General features: G+C 44.2%; 1 protein-coding gene across 3 annotated transcripts in view; it reads right to left on the reverse strand.

The window, feature by feature from the left end:
- Positions 1 to 4,840, reverse strand: part of MSI2 (musashi RNA binding protein 2) — a 379,231-nt gene extending 374,391 nt beyond the window's left edge. For 2 of the 3 annotated variants that reach the window (XM_065896501.1, XM_065896503.1), the window contains exons 1-4: positions 4,699 to 4,760; positions 4,355 to 4,395; positions 3,950 to 4,031; positions 3,142 to 3,226 (exon numbers count right to left, since the gene is read on the reverse strand). In XM_065896501.1, coding sequence (XP_065752573.1) covers positions 3,142 to 3,226; positions 3,950 to 4,031; positions 4,355 to 4,395; positions 4,699 to 4,760 — 270 coding nt within the window. Of the gene's footprint in view, positions 1 to 3,141; positions 3,227 to 3,949; positions 4,032 to 4,354; positions 4,396 to 4,698 lie in introns of all 3 variants that reach the window. The other variant, XM_065896502.1, reaches the window with a different exon arrangement.
- Positions 4,841 to 25,329: the final 20,489 nt, after the last annotated feature.

The raw sequence follows: 25,329 nt of genomic DNA on the forward strand, positions 1-25,329 counted from the left end.
GAGATAAATGCACCTGGATTTTCAAAATCACAGGGGGTAAAAATCTATGAGCAACCTAAACCCATATTAGAAAAGTATGGGGAGAGGATAAAAACAAACAAAAAAAAATTACTGAAAAAAAGCAGTCAGAATCTAGCACAACACTTGGGATACTCCCGCTACCCCCCAACCCCAGTCTGAATGGAAAAACTACCAGTACACCAGATCAGACAGACATCTGCAGATCTGAATCAGGGACTGGCTTTAAAACTCTGAACAATTCCCACGGAAGCATTTGAGTCTAATAGGCTGATCTGGGGTGGGGGGGAGTTGTTGGACAGAAAATAAGGGTAAGGAAAGAATGAAAAAATATTCCCATTGTTAGTTTTCATTAGTTTTCTAAATGTCACAAATCTCTGGGTAAAATTCAACACGGAGCGTGGCAGGAATACAGCTACAAGTTATTTATTTATCCGCTTTGGCTTTCATATTAAAATTTTCCCCTTTTAAAATGTAAATCTCAACCTTGTTTTCAGTTCTGCCATGGGGGGCGGGGGCGGGGAGAGTAATGCTTTGGGAAAAAGCACAGAGGAGGGGGAAAGTCACACCAGAGCTAACTCTGTTCCCAGACTTAACAGCCCCTAGGACCTAACCAGTAAGACATAAAGATTCACCACTTTTATTAAGGTAGTTTAAAGACCTCATAAAAGTCTGCAGCATGTTTTCCACCTTTAAACATCACCTGAGAAATGAGAGATTACTTTGCAAAAACTAAAACAGACAAAAATCTCTGATCTAGTAAACTACCCTTTCATGGAGATTAACATTACCACAGCTACAGGTATATTCAGCACAGACTAGGAGCTGTCGACAGGAGAAATACAACAGGTGTGGATTTTCCATTCTGTTGACCAAACGTAAGACAGATGTCTTTTCATAAACACTCTCCCGAAGATTTTTTTTCTTTTTTAGCTGGTCAGCACACAACTGCAATAGTAAGTCACCTTGTTTGTGGGGTAAAAGGTGAGGAACGTGTCAGAGGTGAGGGAGCCAGAGGAGAGCAGGGAGAAGTAAAGAAAGCAGGCCGCTAAAAAATTATATATATCTAAAGTTACAAAACTCGAAGCCAATTCAGAACTCCTGTATAGGGTATTGCGGTAACAGCGTGTTACACCACAATGAGAGATCTTCTGTGGGCCAAGTGTACACGCTGAGATCTTAAAAGGAGAGGACGGGTCGAGAGGAGTAAGGCAAATCCCAACCTTTTGTACATCCCTGTCAACTGTTTTTTAAAAACGAACGAAAAAAAAAACTACCAAAAGTGAAAACATTAGTTAGTTAAGTACAACTCTACTTACTGTAGCTACAAATCCTCTAGGAAAAGACTAGGGTACTATTTTGGATGTGAATGGCCGTTACCTAAACAAAGCTTTTAAGGTAACAGTAAACAAGATCCTCGTTTCCATGTCAATAAACCAACCGCTTCTGCCTCCGGCACTGAACATTGAAACAAAGTCAAAAGCTAGGTTATACTAAATAATAGTGACCAAAACATGTCTACAAACAATTAGTGAGGGAAAACCGCGGGCACTGCATCTGATACTGAGGGAGATGACCCACCAGACACCACAGAAGTCAAATACTATTAATACTTCTCCCACCCGGGATGGACACAGGGGTGAATAATAAATTCCCGAATTTGCCTTGAAATATCTTTCCTCTTTAATTTTACTAGCTTTTTGAACTGTCTAGCCAAGAAGTCAAAGAGATAAAAATTCTTCAGACATCCGTTATCACCCTGCAAACGACTGTCCCTGAAATCAAATGATCTGAAAGTGCAAAAAGGCTGGGCCACAAGCTAGGACAAGTTCAGTGCAATTAATAAAGCAACTTAAAGTGTGGGCCTCTTTTTTTGGGGGGGGGGGGCGGGGTAGGAGGCATGCACCTGACCTCTGATCAGAGAAAAAGGGTAAATTTGCAAAATCAATTCAAGGGTACCAAAGGTGGCCAGGTTCTCGTCTTCTCTGCCATTCAGTGTTAAAGCCGAAAGGGACATGAGAAGATCACCTGTTCCACTCCTTTATTTTACAGAAGAGGAAACTGAGGCCTAGAGGCAGGGAACAACTTGCCCAAGCTCTGCACTGGCAGCTGGGACTAGAGAGAATGATTCCCCACCCCACCCCACCCCTACCCCGGCCCCCATCCCACTCACCCACCACAGAGAGGTGAAGTCCCCAGCGGCCCAGCACCGTATCCCAAAGTCACCTCCGGGCCCCTGCCTTAAGGCGGATGAATAAAAACCGTGGGGAAATTCTAGTAGACAAGGAAGGCAGGAGAGCCACAATAAAATGCTATGAACTCCCCTTCTTCTCCCCCATTAAATATATTATTATACACTGATACTTTCTTCCCTTCCTCTTCTGACCTTAGAGACTTTTATCCCCTCAACAATGGACTTTAAAACCTTCTAATGCTGTAAAAGTACCCACACTCAAAGGATCTGAAAAAGAAAAGAAAAAACAAACAAACAAAAAAAGAAACCACTTTGAAACCCAAGACCTTATCAGCCTTAGATTTCACACCATCTGGAGTCACCCACTGGATGCCCAGCTTGGATCTGGGAGGTATCCTTTCCTTCTCAAACCACATTCCAAATCCGAAGTGCCCAAGAGGAACCTGTTGCCTGGACTGTGATTAGTGCCCCCTCACCTCCTCCTGTCCTCAGTCCCCCTCGGCCCCCAGTCCCTCTCGGCCCCCTGTCCCCCTCGGCCATGAAGCAAGCTGTGCCTTCTAAGAGCCGATTCCCACAGCCACGGCTGGTGACGCGGGCTGGGCTCGGCTGACAAAGAAAAGTTGCCTCTGATCGGTGGTGGAGTTTCTTCTCAGGGTCCTTTGGCCCGGAAGATAGCCTCTCCCCAAGCCGACCCCTCCCCCAAGCCTAGGCCTGGCAGCATCTGGGGCTGCAGTGGGACAGGCTCTAAAAAGAAAACCCCAAATCCAGCCTTTGCGGCAAACTTTAGGACCGACATGCAACCTCTGCTTCAAAGTACCCAGTTCTCAGCACAGAAGCAAAAGAAGACACTGTCTCTTTAAATTGGGCTGTCAGTGCCCAGATCGGTCCTGAAAAGGGGCAAACGACAACAACAAGGAAAAGCAACCTACCGTCTTGGAATCTAACTCGTGGTGGGGCTGACCTAATACTTTATCTACACTTGCTGGGTCTGCGAACGTGACGAAACCGAAGCCTCTGAAATGAGACAAAGAGGGAGAAAAACAAACAAGAAAATGTGACACCATCGAGAGCAACAAGGAGCGAGCCCTAATGCAGAACGGAGAGCAAAGTTGCCCCCGCTCACCCCCACTCCCCACCCTCCCCACCCCCTCCTGCCTACAGCCCTCGGCCTCGCAAGGAAACACATCAAGGTTAATGGGGGAAGTGGAACGGGGGCAGGGCGGGTGGAGGTAACTTGGAGAACGCTGGTGTCTCCACTCTTTCGCCACCTCAGTTTCTCTCCTCCTCCTCCCCTTCCCTTTCTTTAACGCTTTGTTTTATTCCGAAGAAACCCAGGCACTTAGAGGAGATCCAACCAGCTTTCTAAAGGGGCTTAAGAGTTCGGGGAGTTGGGAGTGCGGGGGAAGCACACATTTAAAAAAAACCAAAAAAAACAAACAAAAAAACAACTATGTGGAAAGTGAATGAAGCTGAATGTCATTTGAAACAGGAGAAAAAGAAGCGACGGGAAAATGACTTAAAGCGGAGATGTGGGCATCTGTGTATCCAGAATTCAGCCCCAATTAACAATAACCTTTGGGGTTAATGGAGGAGGGGGGAGGATGGAGCGACGTTCGAAACCAGCCACATGCCTGAGCCCCATTCTAAATCCGCTTAGCTACTTCCGAAGACACCTCCAAAAATAACACTTAAACTTTGTTCTAAAATAAAGACAAAATCCAGAAGGGAATGCTTTACCTGGAGCGTTTCGTAGTGGGATCTCTCATGACCATACATTCTCTAATTTCTCCAAATTTGCTAAAATAGTCTCTAAGGCTATCTGTAGAAAGAGAAAGAGAGAGATTGGGGGGGGGGGAGAAGGTGTGGAAAAAAAAAAGCAATGCAAATTTTGATCAAGGACAAAAACCAAAAGTAGTTTTCTGTTGTTATTCTGGGTTTTTTTTTTTTTTTGCACACGCGGGGGAAATTCGGCAACAGAGGTCGCGTAGAGGGCTCGGAAAGGATTTGCTATTTAAAAAAATAACCTTGCACAGGAGAAGTGGGGAGCCAATGGCGAGGGGGGGGCTCCTACACCGGGATAACAAAGAGCAATAAAGAAGCCAAGAAGGGGGGGACCCAGGCGTCCCCCCCTCCCTCCCTTACCTGGTGAGGTCTGCCAGCTCAGTCCACCGATAAACATTTTACTAGAGGGAGAAAACATAACAGAAGTGAGCACCGATGTCAGATCGGCCATTTTGACGTGTAACTTACAAAAGCTAAAAGGAAAGCGGGGAGGGGGGGGAGCGAGCGAGCGAGAGCCCGGAGGTGGGGTGGGGGAGAAGGTGACGGCGAAATGCAATCCAAAGGTGTGTAACTTCCACGGGGGGGGGGGGGGCGCGCGGGAGGGGGGGGGGCGCGGGAGATGCCCGGCTCCGCGCACCGCCGTCCCCGCCGCTGCAAGGAGAGCGAGCCCGAGGCGGCGCGGTGGGCAGCGGCTGGAAACTTACCCGGGGTCGTGCTGGGAGTCGTTGGCGCTGCCCGAGGTGCCTTGGCTCCCATTTGCCTCCATATCTGAGCCCCCCCGCCCCCCCACCCCCAAAAAACCGAGCCCCACAGCGATCGGAGCGGAGCGGCGGCCGGCTCCGAGCCCCGAGATCTCCCGCTCCCTCCTCCCCCTCCTCCTCCCCCCCGCCCGGGCTCCTCCGAATCTCTCTAAGAGCGGCGGAGCCGGGGCAGCGGCGAGAGCCGTCACACGTGGGCTCGGCTTAGCTCAGCCCCGCTGCTCGCACACCCCCCGTCCCCGCCCCCCCGGCCCATCCCCACCTCTCCCCCTCCTCCTCCCCACCCCCATCCCCTCCTCCTCCTCCCCCTCCTCCGCGGCGCACGTGGGGCGGAGTTCTAGAACGTCGTGTAACCAATGCCGGTGACGTCACGCACCCCGGTGCGGCCCCCGCCTGCCCGCGCGCGCACACTCTGCCCCCCGCTGCCCGACCCACTGGGGCGGTGCGCGAACCCCGCGGCCCGAGGAGCCCCGCCTCCGGGCGGGCCGAGCCAAGGGGAGCGCACCCCGACTTCCCTGGATCACATGGGCTGCGGGGGGCGGGTGGATCGGGGGAGGGGGGAGGCGCGGGGAGCTCGCCGCGGCTCCACACTGGGGCAGGGGAGAAGATGCCCCCCACCCCTCTAGTTCGGCCTCTCCATTCAAGTTCCCCGGACCCGGCCGCCAGGATCCGGGATGGCAACAGCCGCCTGGCCGGCTCTGCGCCCTTTTTCCAGCCACCGCGCAGAAATTTAGGTCAAGGACGTCGGGATCAAATCCAAACCCTGGCGCTCCTCGGGCAGCCGCCGAGACCCCCCAGGATCGCGGGGCTTCAGGATTGCGGAGACTCTCCCGCACAAACACCAGCCACAAGTTTTATTTTCCTTTCGCGCTGGAAGTTCTCTCTGGCTCTCGCTCCGCACCGGCACGTCTTGCGCGGCTCCCCGCCCTTACCCGGCAGAGGTACGAATCCTTGCCCGGGAAAGGTTATTTTGGAACTTTGAGGAAACTGTCGCGATTCCAGTGGTGAGAAAATGCCGAAGAAAGGGTTTCCGCGTTAATCATAAGGCGCTTAAAAAATATAATAACATAGGGTTATAGAGGTCAAGGTCAAATGATCGGAGTTCAAATCAAAATTTTTTATATAGAGAGAAATAATTTGGGAGCATCTCTGGGAGGGCCGGGAAGGATGGTTATTTCAGGAAACCCCTCTCCAACCCGTTTGTTATATATATGTAATTGTTTCTATGCCGAGGTAGTAAAATGCATGAGATGTGAATAGCCCAAGCCCCCCACCATCTGGGGATGTAGCTGAGGGTGGCAGAAGGCTTCAAACACACCCCCGCCACCTTGGGAGCAGTGTGATGTGGCACAGGTCCTGGCACACAGTAGGTGCTTAATAAATGCTGACTTTTATCCTTTCCCGCGCTGAAAATTCCTAAAAGACAATTTTGTAGTTACCCAAAAACATCGCCCACTTCTCCAGCAGATTTCAGGCCGGCTAAATTCAGGCTGGATTCAATCTGTGGGGTATTTAAAACAGTAAGGATATAATTATCCTTATTGTTTTTAATTATTACAATAAATTGAGTTAATATGGCTTAAGGGGGCAACATCATTGAGTATTTGTGGTTCATCAAATACTCAAATTAATGTTAAGCATGAATTGATGCCCACTTAACACTTTTCCACTAATTTTCGTAGGATTAGGATACAGTGGAATACACTCAACACCAAAACTGTACCAAATCCACTGTGGGTCTTTGAAAAATGGACTATTTGGAAAATACCAACATCAACCAAACCCGTGAGTGACCAGGCTCTTAATCTCCCTGTCTCCTAACTTGGGATAGTTCTTCCTTGACGGCATTGATAGGGTGAGGGGAGGGTCTGAAATCAACACATGTAAAAGTCCCTTTTTCATCGAAAGCCTATATGGTTTGTGCTTGCTATCATATGATTTTTAGAAGGCACTTTAAAACTTTAAACCAGAAGCCCAAGCATTTTCCAATTCACTCCAAGCTGCTTCCCAAATCATCCGGGGTCCCATGTGTTGAAGAGCCGGTTGTTATTATGGTAATTGTTTATTATGACTATTCTCAATAACAAAATGCAGACAACAGAGCTAATGGGATTTTGTGGGGGATTTTTACACTAGAACCACAGATCATCGGAGGTGGAAAGGCCTTTCCTGATCCACCCCCCTCATTTTACGTCAGGGGCCCAGAGGAACCAAGTTTACCAGACTACACCCTACCCACCACCTGTCAGTTCCTTAGAGGAGCTCTGGCCATCAGTCCCATGCCCTTTGGCTCTTCTGCATGCATATTTATTCTGCCCTTAACAAGGTGAGAGTGGGGTGCCCTTGTTCCTTGTTGTAGACCTACACAAGCTGAACTGAATTAAATTGCAGGAGCTAGCCCTGCAGTTGTAAAGAGGAAGTTAGATCTTAAATCACCAATTCTGCATTGTTTTTATTTATTTATTTTTAACTTATATGCAGTAACATTTACTCTTCTTGGTCTATATGTCTGAGTTTTGACAAACGCATGGAGTCTAGTAACCATCACCGTAAAGAGGTTACAGGAAGAGTCTCATTGTCCAAAATATTCACTCTTGCTGCTCTTAGTTTGTTATCATTATGCATTTCTCCTCCAGCTCACTCACTTAATGTAGCCCCTGGGTCAGGAGAATTCCAGGAGCGCATCAGTCCTCCACCCTCTTAAAGTTTCAACAGCCCATGACACTGTTGGACACTGCATTCTTTGTAACTCACTCTTCCCTTGGCATCCTTGATGCCCACATTATCCTGCCTTTCCTCGTACGTCTCCTGCCTTTCCTCCTCTCTTTGCCCTGACTCCTCCACCTCTGCCTTTCCTTTAAATAGTGGTGTTCATTCTCTCCCCTAACTATACACCCTCTCTGGATGAGATCCCCTGAAGGATGGGTTAATTACTATCTACGTTCTGATGCCACTCAAATTAAAATCTCCAGCCTGCTCTCCCCACAGAACTCCAGGCTCTGGTTAATTTCCTATTCATCATTTTCACTTAGCCTTCCTTAAGTTACCCCAAACTCCACATTTCCAAAACCACATGCATGCTCGTTTCCCCTAAACCTGAACCTCTTTTAAAGTTTTCTCCATGAACAGAGCCCCAGCCATCTTAGAGACAAGGTTGACCCCTCTCCAGGTTGACACCTTCCCACGTGCAATCCATCATGAAGCTCTGTTGGTTTTACTTCCTCAATGTCTCTCAAATTCACCTTTCCTGCTACTGCATCTCAGATCTCCCACTGGAGCCCGTGCAGTAACCTCCTAAACGTTCTTCCCACACTCATTCTTACTCCACTAATATGCCTGGAAAGCATTCCCTGACCTCTCTGACCAGGTTGGATCCCCCTCGGTATGCACTGTTATCCTGCCAGAATGCCCTCTGTGTACCCTACCCTGTGTGATCATTTGCTTTGTTGCTTATCTCTTCCACTAAGCCATAAGCTCCTGTCCATTTCTGCTCTCCAGGTAGTAGCACAGTGCCTATTGGTGCATGGTTAACACTAAGCAAATATTTGTTGAACGAATGAAAGGATGAATGAATGAATGAAGGTCAACATCTAACTTCACTGTAGGCATTTTTGTATCCATGTCCATAAGTCAAATAGGCTGCAGTTTTCCCTTCTCATACTGCCCTTCTCTGGTTATACTGGCCTCAAAAAATGAACTGGTTCCTTCTTTTTCCATTTTCTCGAACAGTGTGTATAAAATTGGAATTATGTGTTCCTTGACTGTTTGGTAGAGCTTGCCAGTAAAATGTCTGGCTCTGGGATAAACATTTCCTAGGTTGATTTTTAACTACTGATCCCATTTCTTTGATGGCTATGGATGTCTTTAGGTTTTATATTCTTCCTGACTCAATTTTTGCTCATTATATTTTTCAGGGAGATTGTCCATACCAGCTAGGTTTTCAAATTTATTGACAAAATGCTGTTCATAGTTTTCTCTTAATATATTCTAATCTCTGCTGCATCTATCCATACCCTTCATTTCTTTTCATTCCAAATATTATTGTATATGTATCTTCTCTTTTCTGGATCGGTTGTGTCAGAGACCTCCCTGTTTTTATCTAGTGTTTCTTTCTACTTTCTACTAGTGTTTTCAAAGAATCAACTTTCAATTTGGTTAATACTATTTTTTGTTTCATTAATTTTCACTTTTATATACTACTATATATTTTATGTTCTTATTTATAAGAATATATACCATATATAAAATATAACCTAATCAGTGGTCCCCAACCTTTTTCTTTCCACGGTAGGGGGTGGGGGGGAGGGATACGGTTCAGGGGCTAATGCAGTAATGGGAGCCGCAGTTGAAGCTTTGCTAGCTCACCCGCCGCTCACCTCCTGCTGTACAGCCGGGTTCCTAACAGGCTTTGGACCACTAGCAGTCTGAGGCCCAGGGGCTGGGGACTCCTGATCTAATTGTGTATTGTTAATATATCATGTTATTTTCTTTGTTCTGTTCTCTGGATTTGTTTTGTTGGCTTAAAAAGATTCTTGATGGCTTAAGTAATTAATTTTCACGCTTCGGTTTTCTTTTTTTTTTAACGTTTAAGGCTACAGATTTCACTCCAAGTGCCACTGAAACTACATTCCACAAAATATGCAGAATTTTTATCACCATCCCAGGCAAAGAATGTTTAGATTTCCAGTATGATTTCTTCTTTGCCTCAATACATGTGTATTTTTACATTTCTAAACACAAGTTTTTGTTTTGGTTTCTAGTTATTTATGTCTAACTTAATTAAGGTCAGAGAGGTGGTCTGCATGAAGCACATTCTTTATTTGTTGAGATTTTGCTTTGGTGAATAGTTTTTATAAATGCTCCATGTGGTTTTGAAAAGAATGTGTATATCTTATTTGTTGTATAGCATTCTGTATGAGCCTGTTAAATCAAGCTTGTTAATTATATCATCCAGATTTTCTTTAGCCTTACTAATATCTATCACTTTTTATAGTGGTACATTAAAATCTCCTTATATGACTGAATTTGCCAGTATCTACTGTAAATCTCTCAAACTTTGCTCTCTATGTTTTAAAAGTATGTGATAAGGTACATCAAAAAGGGCTATGAAAATCTCATACTATGACTGCATTTTTTTATTTTTTAACATGTTATTTCTCATTTTGCTTTATTTATTTTGAAGCTGTGTAATTAGGCGCATACAAGCTTAGATTTACTGTTTTCCTAGTGAACCATTTCTTTAATATATGCACAGGTGATCTTTAACCCTAGTGCTTTTTGCTTTAAAGTCTACTTTGCCTGCAATAAATATAACTACTCTCACTTCTAGCTGGCATTTTGTCTGGCATATCTTTTTCCATCCTTTTACTTTCAACCTTTCTATATCTTTGATTTTTAGGTAAGTCTCTTATAAACAGCATGTACCTGGATCTTATTTATTTATTTATTGGGTTGACTAGTAAGTTTAGTCCATTTACATTTAATGTAATTGCCGATATTTTTAATGAAACTTAGGGGCACAAAACTATATTAATCACAATCTCTGGCATAAACATACTATCATCATTAGGTATATCCATGGCCTTATTTTATTTTATTTTTTGATATTATGAACACTTTAAACCTACTATTCAACTAGAGAACTAAAACAGTAACAGTGACTTGCAACTACTTATGTGCTCCTCCTCTACTGTCCCCCCACCTGAAGAAACCACCAGTCTCAATCTTGTATTCATTCTTCTTCTTTGCTTTTTAAAAAGTTTTATCAAATTTTTGTCATATACTCGGTTTAAAATTTTACAAAAATTTTCTGAGGAGGCCTATATCTCTTACTCAACATGGTATTACTAAGATTCAACTAGACTGTTGCTTCTGGCTGTAGTTCATTATTTTCCATAGTTGTATAAAATCCCATTTCATGACTGTCCCACAAATTAGTTTGTCCATTCTCCTGTCACAGGCCTATGAGTTGTTCCAATTTTTTGCTGTTACAAGCAGCGGTGATAAGTAGTCTTATCTTCCAGTGTATACGGGCAGAATTTTCTCTTTGGAGTGATTACTGCGTCATGAGATATGTAAGTGTAAAACTTTACAGAATAATGCTAAACTGTTTTCCAAAGTTGCTCTTCCAATTTGTACTCCCACTAGCAATGTATAAGCAGGCTGTTGATCTACTGATTTCTGACATTTGGAACTGATGTCTCATTTTCTTCTGTTTTCTCTAAGTTTTTTGTTTACTTCCTTCCTTTTCTTCTATTGAGCTGGTCAAGAATCCTTTATTCCCTTTTCCTCTTTAACTAGTTTAGGAGTTGTAAGGTATATTTCTATTCCTTTAGTGATTACTTTACAATTTTTAACATGTACACTTAATCCAGCCTCCCTGAAACTCTACAGTAAACAGAGAATTATTCAACTTCAATTACATCCTCCCTTTTACATGTTATTATTGCTTCTTATTTTAGAGTCACCTGTTTTTATACCCCAAAATTTAATCACTACTGTCATTTTAGTTTTATACAGTCATTGTTTCGATTTGCCCATGTTTACCAATTTGTTCACCTTTGTTTCTAGCATGTTTTTCTCCCTTTCTTCTAGGTACCAGCCCTTTCCCTTGAAACATATCCTTTAGTAGTTTTGTTTTTAGGGAGGTCATATGAGTGACGTGCTTTCTCTCTTAGTATAAAATTGTCTTGTTTCGTTCTTATCCTTGAATGATGATTTCTCTGGGTGTAAAATTCTAGATTGAAAGTTATTTTATCCTCAGCACTTTTGTGAATATGTCACGTCTTCTTGTTTTCTATTTATTGTTGAGATATTTGCTGTCGGTCTAAATATCATTCCTTTGTAGGTAATCTGTTCTTTCTTTCTGGTTTTAAGATTTTTCTCTCTTGTCTTTGACTTCCTGCATTCTCACCATGTGGTGTTCAGGTATGAATTTCTTTTATTTACATGGTTCAAGATTCATTGCATACCCAAAATCTCAGGATGCAGGTTTTTGATCAAACCTGGAAAACTGTCAGCAGCTGTCTATGTAAATCCTGTCTCCCTTACACCCTCTCTATTCTCACCTTCTGGTGCTCATATTAGGTGTACAACGCACCTTCTCTTTCTATGCAGCATAGCCTGAGCTTTTCTCTCAGACTTCCCATCACTTTGACTCTCTGTGCTGCTTCCTGGGCATTTTCTTCAGATCCATTTGCTATTTTTTCTTCAGCTGTGTCTAATCTGCTGTGTAACTCCTCCACTGATCTTTTCATTTCAATGACTGTATGTGTCATTTCTAGAAATTCTGTTTAGTTATCTTTCAAATCTACCTTTTTTTACAGTGTTATGTTATTTTCTCATGGTTCCAAATGTTCTTTTATGTTTTTAATAATTTTTTAACTTACTTATTTTATAGTCTGTCTGATAGTTCTGTTATCTGAGGTACTTGGGACTTTTGTACCTACTACATCTTGGTTATGGTGGATTGTATCCACGTATGTTTAGTAGTTTGGTGTTGGGGCAGTATTTTTATCTTTTTTTTTTTTCCGCTTTAGGGTTCCTGGACCATAGAGGAAGGGTAAATTTCAGTCCCAGATTTACATGAGACTGGGCTGTAGTCCCAAATTCTCAGTGAAGACTTTTTTCTCCACTTTCAACTTATGCCAAGACAAATTTTCTTGTCTCCCTGTGCCACTAGGGAGATTTTTTTCCACTGAATTATTTCTATGATGATTCATCCCTTTCAAGGTCCCACATTTATTCGGGGATGTCAGTTCCATCTCCCCACTTTACTGGACTCAAACCACAGTCTTCTTTCCATTTTGATGCTCAAACTTCAGCCTTTCAAGGCCAACAAACCTGCCTGAGACCAGCTCCGCATCCTCCTCCTTGCTCACCATGCTAACTGTCATCTTTCTCTTGCTTCTGGCACTGGAGGCCTTTCCTTGTTGTCCCATGAGCTCATTTCAATGGGTGTTTATTGCATCTTGACCAATATTTATACATGGTTTATATTTATAAACCAGTATTTATGGTGGGAGGATTTTCAAGTTATTTAGTCTGCCATATTGACAGAAATGGAAACTCACTTCCATTTAGTTTTTACCATCTTCCATTTCAAATGCATTTTTTTCTTAGAACACTGTGGCATCTAGGATTTCTGAATAATTTTTCTTCTGAATAATCTTTTACGGGTGAGGCAGCATTGGAATTATCTCAAATGAGGCAAACGTTGGTCAGTGTGACTATTCATTATAATCACCTGGGAACTTTAAAAAATACTGATGCTTGCTTCCACCCACAAGATTCTGATTTAATTATTCTGGGGGACAGTGTGGGCAGTGATCTTTTTTAAAGCTTCTCAACTGATTCTAATGTACCACCAAGGTTGAACATGACTATTGGAAAACAGACTGATAAAAACAAACAGACCGTAATGATCCCTAGGCCCCTTCCCAGAATGTCTGATTTATTTTGCCTGAGGGGAGCCCCAGACATCTAACATTTCCCTGATGATTGTAGCAAGGGTTCAGAACTGATGGGTTACCTGGGTACATCCAGTCAGAAGGGAGGAGTTAAAATAATGTTAGAGCTGGAAGCACGAACAATAATCTGGTCCAGCGGTTCCTAGTGTCTGCACAGCCGTCCGTTGGACTCCTGGGGAGCTTTTTAATTTTACAGATTCCTGGAGGTTGTGACCTGGTAGATTTAATGTAAGGCCAGAGAGTCTTTTATTCCCCAGAGGACTGTGATGGCCAACTAAGTTTGGAAACCACTCAGCTAGCCCGTCTTGTTTTACAAAGGAGGAAACCAGCCCAGAGAGAAGTGTTTTTTTTTCTCAAGGTCGCAGAGCTGATTAAGAAGAAAGCTGACTCTTACCTTCCAGTCTTGTGTCCATTTCATCCATTTCCAACATAAAGTCTCCTGCTGCTTTTAGAAGATCTTGGCCAGTTTAAAAAGGCAGATTCTGAATTTATGTGCAGTGATTTCAGGAATGTGGGGTCTTCTGGTTTGTTTTGTGTGTGGATGGCACAGCAGAGAGGAAATAAAACAGTCTGCTGCCTTGCACGTAGGGTCTTCTAATAGCCAGGTGACCTTGAGCGGATAAGCCACCCTCATCTGTAGACGGGGTCATGATGGTTTTAAAGTATCTCCACACATTCTTTAGTCCTCCTGTAAGAGGTGGAGTTGGATTCCCCTCACCCTGAGTGTGGTCTGTACTTAGTCACTGGTTTCTAATGAATAGAACGTGGGGGGAATGATGGCGGTTGAATTCCGAGGCTGGATCAGAAAAGGCACGCGCCCTCCGCCTGGCTCTCTCTCTCTGATCACTCTAGGGGAAGCCGGCTTTCATGCCGTCAAGATGCACAAGTAGCCTGCTAGAGAGGCCCACGTGGAGAAGAATTGCAGTTTCCTGTCAGCAACCCGAACTAACCTGCCAGGATTGTGAGACATCTCGACGGTGCATCAGCCAGCCCCAGCCATGCCTTCAGACGACAGCTACCGCAGCTCACATCTCAACAACTTCCCGAGAGACCTGGAGCCAGAACCTCCCAGCTAAGCCACTCCCAATTCCTGACCCCTCAGATACCGGGTGAGACATTAAATACTTGTTTGAAGCCACTACGTTTGGGGCTAATTTGTTGCACAGAATAGATGATTAATACAGAGATACTTCAAAATGCACAAAAACAGGGCTTCCCTGGTGGCGCAGTGGCTGGGAGTCCGCCTGCCGATGCGGGGGACACGGGTTCGTGCCCCGGTCCGGGAGGATCCCGCGTGCCGCGGAGCGGCTGGGCCCGTGAGCCATGAGGCTCATGAGCCTGCGCGTCCGGAGCCTGTGGTCCGCAACGGGAGAGGCCACAGCGGTGAGAGGCCCGCGTACCGCAAAAATAAATAAATAAATAAAAAAAAAAAAAAAAAAAAAAAATTAACAAAATGCACAAAAACAGAACTGCTTACTTCCTAGGTCTGTGGCAGGATTCCTACACTGACGGTTCTGGAGTGCTTTAGTTAGACTCCAGCCAAATGATAGATATAAAGTAGCGATTGCATATTATTAATGTTATCAGATTGCAGCATAGTTCATGTTCAGTTACCTACAGTGCTCTTTCCGGGGCATCGCTTTGCTCATCTGCTTGTCCCCACCGCACATTTATAAAAGGTCGCCGTTCAGATATAAAAGTATACGTATGATTTAAATGTCTTGACTCAGTTACTAACAACCGTGAGCACGTTTTCAGATTGGAAAAGCAAGATCCGTTTAAAGTCTGTCTTCTTCGCAAAAGGCTCTTTGTTTACTTCTTGGTATTGCATTTTACCGGCAGGCCAAGCCCCTCTCTGATTGAAGAGTCCGTTCACTTTATCTGTCTCGGTAGCCTCACAAGCCTTTACTGTTCAGAACAGACACGGCAGACTTTGCACCAAAAAAGCAAACCGTATTTTTAACCAGAAAATCTTTAATAAAATGAATTTTTATTCATGAAAATTCCACCAAGCATAAATTCCCTGTCTGAAAGTAATGGGCCCTTTGTATTTCCCTTAAATAAATAAATAGCTTCTTTCCTCAAGAACTGACTTCTGACCATGCTCTTAAATTCAGGGCTAGTTTGTTTTCTTCCAGGAAATAAAAAATAAGCATGTGTGTACAGATCCTAAGTCAGCCCTTCTAGAAATGTATAATATGGGAAAGCCAAGATGGTTTCTTTCTAACAGTCATAACTAGAGGTATACAGTACCTGGAAGAGACATGAAGAAAGGCAGAGGGTGTGAGGCTGAGAGAAAGTGAAATTATATTTTTCAAACACCCTTTACTGATCTAACACACAAATATCTGTAATTTATTTACTCCTATAACCTTGTTTGATATATTTAGAGACATGAAGTTTTCCTTTATTTAAATGATGGAGAAAATACATTTTGTTTCATTACTTCTTTTCCAAACTGGGGATGGAAATGCAAAAAGCTCCCTAATGGAGTGGGGGGGAGTGTTTAGCCAAAAAGTTTCCTTTTTTCCTTTCCATTTCCACATTGGACACAGCTAGACACCTAGTGTGTGGTTGTACTTTGTTCCCTCTGCCTTCTTCTGTCCTCATCTCCAACTCAGAATTACCACGCCAACCAGGGCAAACGCTCCCTACATGCCTAGCTGAATAAGAACACTTATAATGAATCAATCACACTCGTAATGAATCAATGTCATTAATTGAGTGACCATAGCAGAGGATCATTCTAGCTATCGTGGGGACAGGGACTGAAAATCTTCATTCTTCAGAAGTTGCAGGAAGTGGACGGTAGCTTGCGATTGGCTGTGAGGCTGGCTCCAGTCCCTCTGGGTGACAGCATCCTGCAGGCAGCACCTTCTGCCAGCCTGGTGAGCCCCCTCCTCAGCCACAGCTCTCTTATTTGAATGTGGGTACGGTTGGCGCAAGAGAGAAGCCTCAGGAATTAAACAGAAAGTCACCATTCTCATTAAAAAATATCCAGGGCTGGGACTTCCCAGGTGGCGCAGTGGTTAAGATTCCACGCTCCCAACGCAGGGGGCCCGGGTTCAATCCCTGGTCAGGGAACTAGATCCCACATGCATGCCACAACTAAGAGTTCACATGCCACAACTAAGGAGCCCGCCTGCCACAACTAAGACCCTGCGCAGCCAAATAAATAAATAAAATAAAATAAAATAAAAACCCAGGCCTGCTCTCCCACATACCTTAAAGCTATTGAACTGCTGTTCGTCATTCTGTCATCATTATTCTTATACACGTGGGTAAATATTTTACTAAACAGCTTCACTGCTTGGCAGTGACAGAGCCCTTTGCCTCCTAGCTCTGGCCGGCACCCAGCACTGCCTGGGAGGGTAGGAGGGCAGTGGGCTCCTTGAACACTCAGTGGTGTTAATGAAGTAGCAGCCCTCTCCACCTGGAAACCATTTTCTCCTCCAGTTTCTTGGGCTTAATCTTCATTTCTTCTTTTTTAAATCAGTTACCAACTTAGTCTTAATGAACGGTGTGGGGGCAGCCCCCAAAGAAAACAGCTATGTCTTTTAACTCCACCTGGAAATGGGTGACACGGTGCCACCGTCACCTTCCCTTCCACCTGTGTCTCCACTTGGAAACTTGCTCTAGCCCCTCCACGAGCTGCCCTGCCAAACAGAAATTCTAAATGTCATAGGTGGAAATATGCAGGGCCCCTCCAGCCAGGCTGGCTCACATGCTCTACAGGTTACGTCAGAGAACGCCAGGCATTCTCATCGTCATTTCCACCACCAAGCCTCATGGCCCCATCAGCTTTCCAGTTTTCCAGCCACACATTCATAGCCCAGGCCCACAAACCCACCCATTAATTTGGACCAACGTTGGGTCCACTTCTTCCAAATTCTTAGCTTTTTACCATTACACAGTATTGGAAGTGGCCAAAGCACCAATAAGTAGCATGGCTGTAGTGTCATCCCATCCCATCCTTGAGTCTTCAGGAGGCCACCGGGACAAGATCTATTTCTGTGGCAGAAATTCCAAGTTTGGAGGACCGTGTATATGACGCCCTCTTCTGGTAGATGCAAAGAATGCCTGCTTGCACCCCTGCATTCCGGTTCCCTCTACTGGCTGAGGAAAAAGCAGCTGTCTCTCCCTTCTGGGCCCAGATTCCAAAGTTCAAGGACCTGCACTCAAATTCTGAGACCCAAGTCCCACAAATCTAGACGTTTCCTGAAGTGGAAACCAAGACTCACCACAATAGCCCACACTGCGATTTCTACAATTACCAATCGGCTAATTCCAAGTGGCTGAAAAACTAATGAAGGGACAGGGGGGAAGCACTGTCATCTCTGAAGGGGGCATTCAAGCAGGCTGAAATCAGAGCTATGTAACCAAACACAATACTGACACACATACAGAGACAGAGGGAAGAAAAAAGATTAGATAAGATAAAAGATTAGACGTGAGGACAGTAGAGGACAGACCGCAGAGCTGAGTTAGACACTCACGCTAAAAAGAATACTGCTCGGAGAGGGCAGAAGAAATAAAAGCATGGCTGTGCCCACGGGTGGGAGGAACAAGAGGCTCTGCCTATAAACACCCAGCGTCAGAACAAGATGAAGAAGGGACTGTAATCTCAGAGGAGAAGGAATGAGCCTAAGCATTATCTGAAGGGAGTCTGAAAATGAATTTCGTCACCATCCTCTCGCTTTTGCGGATTCCGGAGATTCCCTCGACAGTGGCTGGACACGCCTCTGGGTTCTGAACTGGCCCCCAAGACCCCGGCACCTACTCAGCAGATCCCACACGAGAAAGAAAGGCAACACCTGGTTTTGTATCTTCTAGTTTGGGTCGTAGATAATCCTGAGCATTCGAAAATTCAGTTGCCCAAGTGGCTGTTGGGGAGGCCTGGCTTGACAGAAGACGTTCATAAAGAAGACCCGGGGGGTTTGCCGATCGCAAGCTTGATGCAAACCTACAGCGCAAGGAGGCTGTTGAGAACCCTAATGCAATCTTCGGCTCTATTAATAGAACAGCAGAGTGTGAGGAGGGAAGCAGTAATCCCAGCGCGTGCTGCCGGGTCAGGCCACGTGCAGTTTTATGCTCAGTCCTGCAGGCTGTCTTTTAAAAGAGACACTGGCAAATTCAAGCCTGTTCAGAAGGGCATGAAAAAGATCGGACACCGGTATCTAGACAGCATCGAGATTAGCTCGACAGTCCTTTTACGATTGGCAATATCAGAATGAGTGCCGAAGACACAGAATCTCAGTAGCTAACACCAGGAGTCATGTTTTCAATGTTTACTTAAATTCCCCGATATTTGGGGGGGTCCCCTCTCAATATAATGGGGATAAGACTCCACCCAATCTACCTGCAAGTGTAGTCTGAAGGATAGAGTCTGCCCAGTTGGGCTGGTGTGTCCTGAGCGTCTACCTACTGCCAGCTCTGTGCCAGGCCCCGGGGCATCGAGAGGAGCTTGAAGTCTAGTTGACAGAGGGGCCCATAAACAGGTACTTGGCATAGAATGTGACTGATGGTGAAAGACAGATGCATTGATTTGAAATGAGATGCAGTTTATTTCTTATAGGGAAAGAGTGATAAGAGAGAAACACAGAATCTGTGGCGTATGTATTTGCAGTCGCTGGCAGTCAGGGAGGAGAGGCCATTAGTAGAAAAGATTAGAACCAGGCAAGTTCAGAGTCAGGAAAGACAACCAAGGGATCTCAACTGCGTCAGATGCCGTCAAGAAGTCCAGGAGGAGGGGGAGGAAAGCTCCAGACCACTCCCTAGATGTGGGGATGAGGGGTTCACCCTTAGTGGTCAAGAGACACATTCCAGGAAAATGCTGGAGACAGAGACAGACTTCATTTAGGGAGTTTGAGGAAGGTTGCATTTATCTGACACCTATTACATGCCTAGCATGGTGCTACGAGTTATGGAAGTTAGAAGAGCATTTGGAGTTCACTTCAGTGTTGGTTGGTGAGTTAAGACTAACACCTATAGGTCCTTTAGGGAATAGTGGAAGATTATTGTATGAGTTGCTCAACTGGGTGAGACCGACAGATGGGGGGTTAAGTTGTTGGGCGTCAGCCTGTTGGTTGACCTAGGGTGTCGTTCCTTACGCTGATGGTGACAGAAGAAAAAAGCTCCAAAGATGGTCAGCCGGATCCTTGCCTTCCTCCTCTCCTTGCCTCTTGGCAAGTTTCCTTTCCCAGAAGTGTTCAGAAACACGATTCTTGTCCTGATATCCCTTGGGTTTGCTTCCTTTTTGTTATTTACCGGTGAAATTAATATTACTCTTTACCCTGTACACATTCTCAATCCAAGGCGTGTTTTTTTCATCAGTGGGTTTGTGTTTGGTTGATTAGTTATTCATGTATAATGTAAGATGACAAGAGCTGTGATACACAGAAATGATTGTGGTGAGTGCAGGCATACAAGCTCTGTGCTTGGCGTCTTTCCCTCTTTTTTTTTTTTTTTTTTTTTTTTTGGTGGGTGTGGGTGGGTAGGCAGGTTAGTAAGGCATTTGGATTACTTGCAGATGGTTGAAATTCTCCTCTTACCAAACTGGTGACTGAAGCAAAATAGAGGGAATTAAAATAAATGACGTTTGCTGCATATCCCCTCAGCCTCCTTGAGCAGGACCTCAGCATCTGTCCTGCGGAATCGCTCAAGTCACTTGACTTCTCTAGACTTAAGTTTCTGCATCTGTTTCACATCCAATGTATCTTTTGTATGTTGGCTTCCTTCATAGGTTACATTTTTGCAAAGGGAATCCAAGTTATAGGCTAGCTCTTCCTCTGACTTGACCCATGGGACTTCCCAGGACATGTTCCCTCACAGTAGCCAGAGAGGTCATTGCAAATCAGATCGCTCCAACGGCTTCTCACTTGTACTCAACCCTTTTGGTGTAGCCTAAAAAGCCCTGAATGATCTGATCTTGGCCTGCTTTTCCAGCCTATATCATGTCACTATCTCTCAAACAAAATGAATAATTTCCCCCCTCTGGCCTTTTTTTTTTTTTTTTCAGTAGGCGGGCCTCTCTGTTGTGGCCTCTCCTGTTGCGGAGCACAAGCTCCGGACGCGCAGGCTTAGCGGCCATGGCTCACGGGCCCAGCCGCTCCGCGGCATGTGGGATCTTCCCGGACCGGGACACAAACCCGTGTCCCCTGCATTGGCAGGCGGACTCCCAACCACTGCGCCACCAGGGAAGCCCCTCCTCGGGCCTTTTGCATGTGCTCTTCTTTCTCTCCTCACTGTATGGATATCTCCTTATTACTTTTCAAATCTTAGTTCAGATACCACCTCCTCAAAAATACCTTTTCTCATCAACGTCTCTAAAGTTGCCTCCCCATATACTGCTTTCTAGTTCATTGCCTTAAATTTCCTGCTGGGAGCTCACATGAGAGCCTCAATTATCCTCTGTTTGGGTTTTTCCATGTGGCAGCATGGGCTTCCTAATAACATGGAAGCTGGATTCTAAGAGGGAAGAAGCAGAAACACCAAAATCTAAAATATTCTCCACCTATTCCCAAATAATTTTCTAGCACATTATCCTATGTTATCTATTTTCTCACTCTCTGAAATTATTGTGGTAATTTATGTTTCCTTGCTAATTGCCTGCTCTCTCCCAGCATCTATAAGGATATAAAACCCATGAGATTAGAAACCTTGCTTATGTTCGTCGCATGTGCCAAGCACTAAGGAAGCACCCAGTAAACCTTCGATGAAGAAGTGTATTTTAAATGTTTAGAAATAAAGAGAAAGAAACAATTAAGATGGACACAAAATGCAATGAAACATACAAACAAACACATGTACACCAAAAAAGTCAGGCTGCAGAGAACTTTTCAGGAAGAGAACTACAACCTGAAGGGTAGAGAGCCCACCACACAGTGAGCCAGGCACGAATGAGGTCCTGTTGGCAGCCCCTCTGCCTCCTGCTGTTCAGAACTTTCAGAGTTGGACAAGGAAGGGGGTGACTCAGGCACAGCGACCCAGGATACACAGGAACCTGTAAGTGACCAGGATCAGCACACAGAGCTAGAACTTAAGGGGAAGTAGGTTGTGCCCAGATGTCACAGGTCACAACTGGGGTGTGGGATGACGTCAGTAACACTTCCTTGAAGTCCTCTGCCTGGTGTGGGAGGGCTTTGCTTGCTTTACTTGAGCCTAATCCTGCAGAGGAAAATGATCTTGGCTTAGCCCAATTTAAATCAGCACCTACTATGTGAAAAACACTGTGCTACGTGCAGTGGATGATGGAGCGGTGAAAGGACTGGGACGTGTGCCCAGGGTGAGAACAGCCAGTGGGTGGATCAAGCAGGTACGAGGATGGCCCCTAAACGGGACGGAGGGACTCAGTGGCAGGGGAAGGAAGCCAGCAGCCCCAGAGTTACAGACAAGGGAGAAGCCAAAAGGTTTCCCAGAAGGGCCAGGGCAGGAGATGCCTGGCAAGAAGGGCCCTCCAGAGTCAGGGAAGCCAGGGCACATTTGGAGACCTCTAGACGCTCCCTTAGGTTGGAGGAGGGTAGGACCTGCAGATAAGTGCAGGAAGAACAATTTACTACCAAAAGTTGCCATAACCAATCCCTGAAGCCAATGGCTGGAGTCTTGGACTGAGAGCAAAGGAGACGTGGTTTTCCAAATGGAAGATGGGAGACAGTTTTACTAGAAGCTTTACTAGAAGGGGAGTGCATGCTGTGCAGGCAAACCCACAAGAGGCACTGCAGTGATGAAATGTAAGTCCAAAACGGTGTCTGGGGTGTGTTGTGATTTGAACAAAATAATAAGTGACCATTGGGAGGTGTGTGAATGGGGGGCGGGGAGTAGAGGGTAATTGTAAAAGCAGCAGAAGGATTTTTTATTTCGATCTGGACAAACTGATTCTGAAATTAATGTGGAGTACACCCACGTTCATAGCAGCATTATTTACAATAGCCAAAAGGTGAAAGCAACACAGTGTCCATCCACAGATGAATGGATAAACTAAATGTGGTCCATACATACCGTGGAAAAGTATACACTTATAACAAAGAATGCTACAATGAGGATGAACCTTGAGGACATTATGCTAAATGAAGTAAGCCAGACACAAAAGGACAAATACTATATGATTCTATTTATAGGAGGTACTGAGAATAGTCCAATTTATAGAGAAAGTAAAATGGTGTTTGCTAGGGTCTGGGGGGAGGGGAAAACAGAAGTTATTGTTTAATGGGTATTGAGTTTCAGTTTGAGATGATTAAAAATAAATTCTGGATGAGTGGATAAAGAAGATGTGGTATATATACACAATGGAATATTACTCAGCCATAAAAAAGGAGAAAATAATGCCATTTGCAGCAACAGGGATGGACCCAGAGATTATCATATTAAGTGAAGTAAGTCAGAGAAAGACAAATACCATAATCACCTAAATGTGGAATCTCAAAAAATGATACAGGAGAATTCCCTAGTGGTCCAGTGGCTAGGACCCTGCACTTCCACTACAGGGGACATGGGTTCAATCCCCGGTCAGGGAAATAAGATCCCACAAGCTATGTGGGATACACGAAAAAATACACACCAAAAAAAGGTTAAAACAAAAACACTTATAAAAAAGGATACAAATGAACTTATTTACAGAAATAGACTCACAGACATAGAAAACAAACTTATGGTTAGAAAGAACCATAATTTCTTTGGGAGGAGGGATAAATTAGGAATTTGGGATTAAAATATATACACACTTATATATCAAATAGATAACAACAAAGGACCTACTGTATAGCACAGGGAACTATACTCAATATCTTGGAATAAACTAAAGTGGAAAAGAATCTACAAAAGAATATATATGTATGTATAACTGCATCACTTTGCTGTACACCTGAAACTAACACAACAATGTAAATCAACTATACTTCAATTTGAATTTCAATATAGAAAAATTTTTTTAAAGTTCCGTAAATGGATAGTGGTGATGGTATCACAATAATGTGAATGCACTTAATGTCACTGAATTGTACACTTCGGAAGGGTTAAATGGTAATGTTTATGCAATGTATATTTTACCATAATTTTTTAATTTAATGTGAAGAAATAAGTCAGGAATATCCAGGGTAGTACTGAGGAAGAAAAGTAATGAGGAGATGAAACCCTACCAGATATTAACACCAGCTATAAAACCTCAAGAATTAAAAGTGTGGTGTTGGCACTTGAGTACACAGACAATGAAACAGAAAGTCCAAAAATAGACTGAAATAATTCAAGACTTTTGTGTGTGGGAAAGGTGGCATCTGGAAACAGCGGGGAAACAGAGCTGAGACTAACTGGAGCCATCAGGAAAAAGTGAAGTTGGGTCCTTACCTTGTACTTATAGAAGGAAGACCTCTGATCAGAGATGAGACTCAAATCTGAACCATGATACCACACAAATACTAGAAGGAACCAGGGGAGAATTCTTTTTTAACCTCAGAGGGTGAGCATGTACCTGCTGTGACTTGGAGTCAGTCCTTTAGCCTTCCCATGCCTATCTCATGGGGTTGTTGTGAGCACTGTGGGAGTTAATACCTGAAAAGTGGTTAGAAAAATGTCTGGCACCCACAGCAGATTCAGTCGGTGACCACCACCACCACAACCACGACCATGACCACAACCACGACCATCTCCACCACCATCACGACCACCACCATCAACCACCACCACCATCATCACTATCATCACCATCACCACCATCATCACCATCACCATCACCATCAAAAAGAATGAGGATGTTTTATAAACTGATATGGAAAAAGTATCCAGATGTATTATCAAGTGGGAAAAAAAGCCCAGGTGCAGAGGGATGTGTGCACAATACACTATTCCTGGTTTTAAAAAGAGGGCATTAGAAGAAAATACACATGCACGCATATACCTAAATATTTGTTGTAAGTGTATAATTACACACACATATCTACATATATTTGTAGGTGTATATTTACACACACACATACACAATAAACATCTTTGATCAGCCCACTGCATTGCAAAACTCCAGGGGGCACTATTCCATTGTGTTCCTTGTCAGTGGCGTCCTAGGAGCTCTATATAAATGGCGTCCCTTGGAGTTGTGTACCACAATGGTCCTGGTCACTTAACTACACATGGTAACATGTCTCTGGGAGAACACAAAGTACCAAATAACACTGGCTACCTGTGGGGAAGGACATAGATGGCTTGGAATAGAGGTGTGAAGGAGAATTTTCACAATACAGCATTTGTGTCTTTTCAGTCTGGAACCACGTGCATCTGTTATGGAAACTCCTCCTCCCGAAAATAAATAAATAAAAGGAGTGGTGAAAATAAATAAATGCACACATACATAAAAATAACAATACGTGTTAGAGAATTTGGGAAATACAGAAAAGTATGAAGGAGAGAATTATAATTAAGCATGATTTTTCTGGTTGTCTCTGTGTCTGTCTGGAGTGCTTTGAAAGACAGCTTCATGTAGGGCAGGAGGGCCCCAAGGCCATCTCCTGCCCCACAACCTGGCTTTTAAATAAAGTTTTATTGGAACATAGCCACACATATTCGGTTATTTAGCATCTATGGCTGCTCTCCTGCAACACGTAGTTATTGAGTAATTTTGAGTAGCTTTCTTGTTCAATCTGTAAATCTAGTTCAATCTATAAGTGCCCTGGCATAATTCCACTAAAATGCACAGTGAAGAAGTAAGATCATAGCACAGAGTTAAAATGAACATATTAGGGCTTCCCTGGTGGTACAGTGGTTGAGAGTCCGCCTGCCGATGCAGGGGACACGGGTTCGTGCCCCGGTCCAGGAAGATCCCACATGCCGCGGGGCGGCTGGGCCCGTGAGCCATGGCCGCTGAGCCTACACGTCCGGAGCCTGTGCTCCACAACGGGAGAGGCCACAGCAGTGAGAGGCCCGCATACCGCAAAAAAAAAAAAAAAAAGAATATATTAGTTTGGATTTAGAACTTAAAAAAAAAACAAACAAGCAGCAGAGATGTTCCCCACTATTAAATAATATTAGGATAAGTGATAACAACTGGACTTGTTTGCGTACAATGAGAAACAGGAATATAATTTGAATTGAAGTACAAATAATGTGCCAAGACAAATTAAAGACT

The sequence above is a fragment of the Phocoena phocoena genome, chromosome 19 (assembly GCF_963924675.1).
Source record: "Phocoena phocoena chromosome 19, mPhoPho1.1, whole genome shotgun sequence".
Classification (NCBI taxonomy): domain Eukaryota; kingdom Metazoa; phylum Chordata; class Mammalia; order Artiodactyla; family Phocoenidae; genus Phocoena; species Phocoena phocoena.